Source organism: Capsicum annuum, chromosome 7 (genome assembly GCF_002878395.1).
Source record: "Capsicum annuum cultivar UCD-10X-F1 chromosome 7, UCD10Xv1.1, whole genome shotgun sequence".
In the NCBI taxonomy this organism is placed as follows: Eukaryota; Viridiplantae; Streptophyta; class Magnoliopsida; order Solanales; family Solanaceae; genus Capsicum; species Capsicum annuum.
Window position 1 is genome coordinate 60,774,591 of NC_061117.1, and position 9,490 is coordinate 60,784,080.

General features: G+C 35.8%; 1 protein-coding gene across 1 annotated transcript in view; it reads left to right on the forward strand.

The window, feature by feature from the left end:
• The window catches only part of LOC107855750 (ATP-dependent DNA helicase Q-like 3), a 29,566-nt gene extending 22,120 nt beyond the window's left edge, over positions 1 to 7,446 (forward strand). The window contains 4 exon segments of the mRNA XM_047393981.1: positions 2,181 to 2,199; positions 2,371 to 2,475; positions 6,466 to 6,572; positions 6,683 to 7,446. Of these exon segments, the coding sequence (XP_047249937.1) occupies positions 2,181 to 2,199; positions 2,371 to 2,475; positions 6,466 to 6,572; positions 6,683 to 7,145 (694 nt within the window). The 3' untranslated portion in view covers positions 7,146 to 7,446.
• The last annotated feature ends 2,044 nt before the right edge of the window (positions 7,447 to 9,490 follow it).

Here is a 9,490-nt window from a genome sequence, read left to right on the forward strand (position 1 = left end):
TAGTAGGGGTGTCAAATGGGTGGGTTGTGCTGAAATTGAGCAAGTTAAAATGGGTTGAGTTGATAAATAGGCTATAAACAACAACATACCCAGTGAATTCCCACAAGTGGGGTTCGGGGAGTCTAAATCAGGGTTCATTGAATTTATAGCAGTAAGTAAGGCACTTCACACTTCCAACATTAGCTAGAATGGGCTGCTTATTTGAATGGAACTTTATACTTGTTAGAATATGAGTAGAAATAAGAATAGTATATAAAAATCCTACTTGGAAAATAATTGTATTATAGTGTCTATAAATAGGGTCTTGATGTAATTATGTAAACACACAATTCAATAATAATATTTTCTCTATTATTTCTCACATGGTATCAGAGTTGGTGAGAAACTTCAGAAAAAAAAATAACTCAGTCACCGTGCGTCAATTTTCGGTGACGGATTTGTGTCATTATCTATTTTGTGGATTGTGTGCAAAATACAACACCACCAAGAGGATCAGAAAGCTCAGGCGGCAAAAACCTGACCCAAACCTCCGGAACATAACCATCCACGCGCTCCCATGCACCCGCTGGAAATCCGGCGATATCTATTATGCTCCGGCGCGTGAGATCTTCTCTGGTAGAATTTTTGAGTGGTTCCTTTTTTGTTGGGGTTGCCGGTTATTCCGACTCCAACCAGTTACCTGTTTTTCAGATTCCGACAAGTCATTGTAGATTCCGACCGCCGGAACCCTAATTCCGACGACTTTTGTTTTTTTTTTTAGAAAATTTTCAGATCCAGATCCTGTTTCTTGGTGTTTTCAAGTTAAAATTTCCAAGATGTCTTTTGGGTATATGATGTTTTTGGCCCCAAAACTACTGGGATCGGAAGTTCAAGTCCTATGATCACTTCCGAACCATTAATGGGAAGTTCAAATTATTTAGCCTGGGCTTCCTCTGTTGAGTTGTGGTGCAAAGATCAAGGTGTCCAAGACCACTTAAAGATTAAGGTTAGTGTGGTAGATGAAAAGGCAAAATCTAGCACGGAAGATGCGAAAGCCAAAGAACAATGGGAGAAAGTTAACGCTTAATTATGTAGTCTCTTATGGCGATCTAGTTATTCTAAGTTGATGCCCTTGTTTCACCTATTCCAGACATGTTCTTTAGTTTGGGAAAAGGCTCGTGCTCTATACACTAATGACATATCTCGTTTTTATGATGTGATATCTTGAATGACCAACTTGAAGAAACAGGAGTCCGATATGTCTACTTACTTGGGACAAGTACAAGCAGTCATGGAAGAATTTGATACATTGATGCCCGTCACTGCGGATGTGGAAAAACAACAAGAGCACAGACAAATGTTGTTTTTAGTTCTTACACTTGCTGCACTTTCTACTGACCATGATTCAGTACGTGATCAGATTTTAGCTAGTCCTACGATTCCTACAATTGATGTGGCATTCTCTCGTCTACTTCATCTTGCCGTGCCTCCCAGTCACAAAGTAATTTCATCACCCACTGTTGACTCCTCTATTCTTTCATCTCAAACCATAGAAACAAACATATCAGCCTATGAAGAATCGACGAGGAGGTCGTTCTGGAAAATCTCGATCAAAGTGTAGTTATTGTCATAAGGTTGGACACACTCAGGATATATGTCATATTTTGCATGGTCCACCACCTAGTTATGATCCTATTGTTGTAAAGGAATATAATGAGTTTCTTTGAAATCGAGCATGTAAGCAGACATCTCCACAGCTTAATCGACCATCCAATAATGCTCATATTGCCTAGACAGAATATGATGAGTTCCTTCAGTATTGAGCAAGTAAGCAAACATCTCCACAAGTAGCCTCAGTTGCCCAGCCTAATACTTCTGTTGCTGGTAATACTTTTGCTTGTGTTTCACAATCTAGTACTCTTGGATCATGGGTCGTGGACTCAGGTGCTTCTGATCATATTTCTGGTAACAAATCACTTCTGTCTGATATTGTTTATTCACAATCCCTTTCTGCTGTTACTTTAGCTAATGGGATCCGAATAAAACCAAAAGGAGTTGGACAAGCCAAACCCCTATCTTCTATCAATCTAGACTCTGTTCTTTATGTCCCTGGTTGTCCTTTTAATCTTGCATCTGTTAGTCGTTTGACACGTGTCCTTTATTGTAGCATAACTTTTTTTGATGATTCTTTTCTAATGCAGGACTGCAGTACGGGACATATGATTGGCACAGGACATGAATCACAAGGCCTTTACCATCTTACCTCTTCAAATTCCTTCACAGCATGCTCTGTTATAGACCCTCCAGACCTATTTCACAAATGTTTGGGACATCCGAGTCTATCTAAGCTACAAAAGATGGTGCCTAGTCTGTCTAGTTTATCCACATTAGATTGTGAGTCATGTTAACTTGGAAAACACACCCATGCTACTTTTTCACGTAGTATTGCAGCATGCAGAGGAAAATTATTATCAGAACAAAAGCCGTGACAAACAGGTGGATTTTAAAAGTTTATTCTTTCCAAAATACATTTTGGTTGCATAGTATGCGTTTTTAGTTTACACATTGTATTACTTTTCATACACTGGGTTGCATTATTATTTCACATTGCGCCTAAAGTCAAGTCATCCTTTTATTAAAAAACTTGGTATCACTGCATAGTTTTTGCTTGAATTTCTTTTGATTTAAAGTTATTATATTTGGATTTTCAATAATGGAATCAGCATGTGAAATCCATTTTTGCTAAATCTTAATCCAGTTAGGTCTATTAACTAATTTATCCACACTTTGTGTTCAATTTATAAGTGGAACAGCCACCAAGGGATGTAGGAATCACTGAATGGGTAAGTCGCAAATCCTTGGACTACGTAATGTACTTTAGCTGCTGGGTTATGGACGGTCTTTACACGAGAGGTAGAAATCTACCCTTGTGTGATTGCTGTTGAAGCATATCCTCAAAGGGTGGGTTCATGGAGGATGATTTTACAGAGGACTCTCCATTCATGAGATCGAGAAAATCACCAAGATTTGCGATCCGCTGCTGAATTTATTCCAATTCCAAGAGCTCGCATTCAATTTGTATATCAGTAATGATCAAGCTGAGCTCTCATACTGCGAATGATAAGCATTCTCAGTATTATGCCTTTAGTACGAGATTTTGAGCTTCATGTGTCTATCCTTTCACAACCAAGGCATCTTGAAAGTGAATCATATTCCATGAATATGATATCTATCTAGTGTGATGCATGGGATATGCGATATCTATTAATCGGTCATGTTATATAGGCCCGAGTTGGACATCCGATCACTTCGATTTGAATTATCATGAGAATGCAATTCCTGAAATATATAAAAAATGTGACGATCAAACCTATTTCTCGATTCACTCAAAGAGGTGAGTAGGGGCCAGTCCAATTACACGTATTCCTAATCCTAAGGAATGTGATGACATAGGGATCCATATGTAAATATAATATCTATTTAAATAGTCTCGAATGACTCCTTCTCATCATGTATATAACCCTATTCCATCTTGGTCCATTGTGGAATGAACTTATAATCATGGAATCAACTTGATCATTAGAGAAGCTCATAACCCTAGCCCATTCCCATTTTGTGCGGAACGCCCCAGAGGTCTGGATTCATGCCCAGGGAATGGAGAAATTTCTGGTTGGGAGCCCCTTTCTCTTCGTGGGCCTTATGTGGAGCAAATATTGATTAGTTGGGCAAGTGAGTTCTGGATACCAGATGGTTAACTTTTTAAAAAATTCTATGCCAGAAGAAATTATATTGTTTTTGAGTCAGATAACAAGTTATTCATCTGTGTGAAGATGATGCTGGCAATCAAATCTTTAGGGGTAGTTTGGTAGAGTGCACTAGAAAAAATAATGCATGCATTAGCTTTGTGTATTACTAGTACCTTGTTTGGTACACTTTTTTAACCTATGTATATCTAACATTCTATTTGGTATTAAGGTGTGTATATCTAATACATGGAAATCCATGGTATTAGTAATGTAATGAGTTCTAATGCATGCATTAGCATGGTTAAAGACACAATAGCCTTTCGAAACCTTTTCCACATCCTTTCCACCATATTTGTGGAGGATAATTTTGTAAACAAATACTTTTTTAAAAAGGAATTATGCAATGCATTCTATTTTTAATATATCAAACCATACACTGCATAAGAAAAATCTCAACATTACTAATGCAAGCATTACTAATACCAGCATTACTTTACTAATACATCATATTTTGCACTATTCTTATACACTACCAAAACGACCCCTTACAGATTATAGGTACCTTGTGCCGTACAAGGAGTCACAAGAATCTACAAGTGATTCTACATCTTTTATATACTTCTCTTTATACCAGAATTGAAAAGACCAAAAACAATTCAACTTATTACTTTGTTTGGAACTACTATTCTCAAAGCACTAGTATTCTTTTCTTTCCACAGTCCACCATATGCATGCTGGGGCCATTCTCCACCACCTCTTATGTCTGTTCTTTGTTCTAATGTTGTTCCAGAACCATAATAGGTCCTTAGTAGGTTAGTGTTCTTTGGGATCATCCATTGGATCTCAGCTAAGGCAAAGAATAACTGCCACAGTACATGAGTTACTTTACGATGAAGGAAGAGGTGACTATTACTTTCTTCCTTCTCTTGGCACAAAAAGCAGCTGGAACTTAGTTGAATCCCTGTCTTTTATAATGTCATGAGTCAACAAGCTCTCTTGATAACAAGCCCTGCAAAAGAATGTCACCTTGTAGGGAACTTTTATTTTCTAGATAACTTCCATGACCAATCTGGGGTGTGAGCTGATTCTAAAAGTAAGGAATATGCAGAACTAACTGAGAATCTCTTGTTTTTTCCTCCATTCCATGTAACTGAATCCTCATCATTCCTGGAACCATGAAAAAAAAACGTCTTCAGCTTTTCAGTCACCCTTTTCTCCTAGTCCTTTGACTTTTGAAAGAAAGGTTCCATCCTCTAGAACTCCATGCCTCCTCTAATGTAGCCTAAGATGTAGTTGTTAAGCAAAATAAATCAGAGAACAAATCCTTAAGAGGATCATGCCCTAACTAATTGTTACTCCAAAATGGCATTCTCCTTCCATCACCAATTGTGAACCCAATGTTTAAAGCATATTCCTATTCCCTCCTAACGTTTCCTAATTGCTTTCCATATGATTGCCTCGTATGAAAACTTGACTGGCTTTGTAATCTATTGTCTTAGGTGCCAAATTTTTTTAAATAGTCACCCTCTTCCATTGGGAACTGTCTTCTATATTAAATCTCCTATAGCCATTTTCATCATAGATTTTTGTTGTGCAATCTGAAGTTTCTGACCCCAATCCCCCTTCTATTTTGCTGGACATCACAAATTTTAGCCCAACTAAATGAAAGTATTTTAGCTTCTCTCAAGGAGTCTAGTCATTTTTGACCTTAGCAGGTAGGGAAAAAAGGAACATAACATATGTGAGCAATGCATCCAGAATGCTATTAATTATTATAATCCTTCCATCCCACCCCAAAAGATAGTATGGTGCCTTCCATCTTGGTAACCTCTTTTCACATTTATCAATCACACCATTCCATATCTCCATGGACCTCTTTTATTGCCCCAAATCCAATCCCGAATATAATGTAGGTGGTATTGCAGTATCACATCCCAGAACACTAGCCAGCACAAAAAGATCTTCAATCTCATTGACAAAAAGTAAGAGACTTTCCCAGGTTGACGTGAAGGTCAGATACTGCTTCAAAACCTGTAAGAATCAGTCTGGTCACGCTTAATTGCTCACCTTTAACTTCACAAAAGATTAGTGGGTCATCAACATAGTAACTGAGAGATCTCCATACCACCATTCATGCTATTTATCTAATAACCTCTAATCAAACCACTAGCACTAACCATTTTCAGCATATTGTTTAGATCACCGTCGATATCAATAATAAAGAACAAAAGAGACAAGGGATTCCCTTTTGCCTCAATCCCTTTTGAAAGGGGGGAAAACCCTCAGGGATTCCATTTATTAGAACTGAAAATCTTACAGTTTTGATGCAAAAAGAAATCCATTTCAGCCATTTTATATGAAAATCCATATCCTTCAGGATCTGAATCAAGAAATCCCCATCGACATGATAATATGCTTTTTCTACGCTTTTTCTACATTCAGCTTTCACAGAACTCCTGGTATCTTACTTTTCTAGACCTTAGCCTAGAGGTTTTGAGAAGGGTAAAGACGAGAGTGTCGTTAGTTTACTCCTCTTAGGTGGAATATGAATAATTTTCTCTGGGTTTTTTGGTTATGAGGATATATCAGGCTCTCTAGTTTTACTTTTTTATTAAATGAGGAAAATTGCCTATAACCCTCCTCTTCCACTTCCAACTATGCGAGCTGTTTTAATCCCAACCTAATGTGGTGTAACTAACAGTTGTCTGCATGGCCTAACATATTATTTTACCATTACTAGGTCAATAAACTTGACAAGAATGCCATACCCGAAACACTGAGGGAAGCAGGCAAGCAGAGATTGCTGAATGCAATAAAGCAAAACCAGCAGATGGTCAGTGATTCGATGTATGAAATTGGTCTTTATTATATTTCAGAATTTGTAGCTAAAAGAGTTTCTTCTTTGACATAAAACTCTGCTCTATTATTGGTGTTTTTACTTGCTGTGTATTTTGCAGGATTGACATTGCAAAATCTGTAGTTTTCCTTGAAAATGAATGTTACAAGAAGTATGGCAAAAGTGGGAAGTCGTTCTATTTATCACAAATGGCAAGCACAGCTAGGTGGCTTTCTACGGAAGGTCCTATGGAATTGGTGAATAAGCTCAGGACTTCTAATCCTGCTCCTCCTGAGAATGTAACATCCATAGCCAATTGCCCTCCAGCATCATCAAATCTTTCAGTGCCTATAACAGCCAAGGTTAATGAGGAAAAAGTCCACGATAAAGCTGGATCACAAGATCCAATTAGGTCATCAGCCTCACCCTCACATGGATCCGCAAGTGCAAAGTTACCACCCATCCTGTCTTTCTCTCAGTTTATCAACAGTGGAAAGGCAAAGGAGAACCTTGCATCTGCATCAAAGAGGCGATCACCTGATAGAGTTAAAAAGAACTCAGAGAAGAGGATGCGATTTCAATAGGCTTTTGATTCTTTAGTAATCAGACTGCAGATTTTTGCAAAGCAAATCCCTGTACATTAGCACAATTCTACTGGAGGCCAGTGGCAGTCATAACTAGTTGTAAGTACTTAACTTCTGTTCAATTATTTATTCCAATTGTATCTTACTCGAGCATGCTTGCATATTAGGATCATGCGATGAATGCCCATAATGTGCTCATGAATTTTCGATCTCCTCTTGATTCGTTTGTAACTTGCATTCTGTTTGGAGGATGTTTTCATAACTTGAAGAACCAACCAAATACTTGGCTTTTATTTGGAAATAGTTTTCTTATCCTTCTCTCATTTATCATTTCTGCAGTGTAGATGTTGGCGAATTTAGTAAGAGTGTTCTCATGTTATACAAATTCAAAATTCTAAACGAAACTCTTCTTTAAGCTAACTTTGAAACCTTTTTGTTTATTAAAAAAAAACGTTAAAAATTCCTAATCACTAGAGCTAGCCTAGAGGTTTTGTGCTTAGGAGTTTGCAGAAACATAACTGTGTCTAATTCATGTCAGTGCTTTTCCTACTTGTTTGTGTTAGGGGGTGGTTATATCTGAACTTACTGCATGCTGTAGAGGTACTTAAGACAAATTAATAAAAAAGGAAATAAAAATAATTTAACCATATGGAAGGAACTAATACAGAATGTAATTGAGAAAATTTTAAACTCACACATATATGGAAAGAGCATTTATTGGTGCTTTTGTAGAAGGGGTAAAAACGTGTATGAGAGTAGTTATGTTTTACAAAGTTTTTAACAGTTTTCACTTTCAAAACTTAGTAGAATTTTATCAGAACTTAACAAAGGAGGAAAAATGAAAAATATATGGTGTAATTTTTTTCCCCACAAACATGGAAGTAACATTTAAATCCATTCAGAAATCCTATTATACATACTGTCATTATCTCTCTTGTTTATTTAGAATTGTATTATTATTTCATCGTTTTGACAACAAGATTATTGAAAAGGAACAAGTATTGCGTTTTTTTTTCCAGTATGGCCGATGGTATCATTAAATTTATCATAATATATATTTTTAATCTCAGTAATGCATAATTGTTTACAAATTTCATATATTCAAACATGTAAAAACAACAGAAAAAGTGAAGATACACCATCTATATACAAATTTCAGAGCCCATAAATAAAATGAAAATTTTTACAAAATACAACTTAAATTACCTAAAATACTAAAAACTTCTTCACTTTGTAAAAAATACAAATATCTCCAATTTACACTCTCTTTTTAAATTTTCAGATACATAACTTCTACCCTAAAAATTAGGATATATTAATGCCCCCTAAAAATTTACCTGAATATCTTCTCTTTATCAATTTAATACCATTAATATCTAACCTCCTCTTCCTTTAAAAGTATTTTTCAGAAAACTTTACTACTACAATTAAAGAAACGAAAGCTAAAAGGAATAGCATTTATTTTTCATAAAAAATATCGAACGTTAAAGTAGTAGTATCAAATTCACCCCTTTTTTGATTTCTCCAAAATTATCTGATCACTTCTGATCTCTATTTATGATTTTTTTGGTTTCCTTCATTTAAGTCAGCTCAATCATTTTTTTGTTAGTTTTGGGTAAAAAACTTTTTCTTTTTTTCCTTCAACTTTTCTCACCCGATCATTTTAGTTTTACTTTTTGAACCCTTGTCAAAAAGGCAAACAAAAGCTTAAATGGGTTTCATTTCTACCATTGAACCAAGAGATTACTAACTTGCGTCCTATGCAAACTTTTGCCCTTATCTGGATTGATCTTGTTGGTACAAAAGGCGATAAAGGTCAAGATACATCACCAAATCCTCCGTCACTAGTTATATTTTTGAAGATCAAGAATTGATTCTACCTCATGAATCTAATACATTATTATAACTTATTTTAGACTATACTATGTATCGAATACATGAATATATTAAATAAAATTAATAATTTATCCGATACAAATGCATATTTTGTATTTTTTATATTTATGTTTTTTATAGAAAAAAATATAATTTAACGGAAAAGGGTCAGAAACACCCTTCAAGTACTAAAAATGGTTTTAAAATACACTTCATCTATTTTTGGGTTCTAAAATACTCTTCCATCCACCTATAGGGCTCAAAAATACCCTTCCACTTAACAGACATCTGATTGGGCTTTAATTTAACATATGGCAGCTTGTCATTGGTTAGAAATTTAATTAATTAATATCTAATTATTTTTAAAACCCAACTTAATTTTCACTTAAACTACCCACCCATCTGCCCAATCCAATGACCCGACCCAAACATAACAACTAAAGGGGGAAACCATTCTAGACATTAGTTTC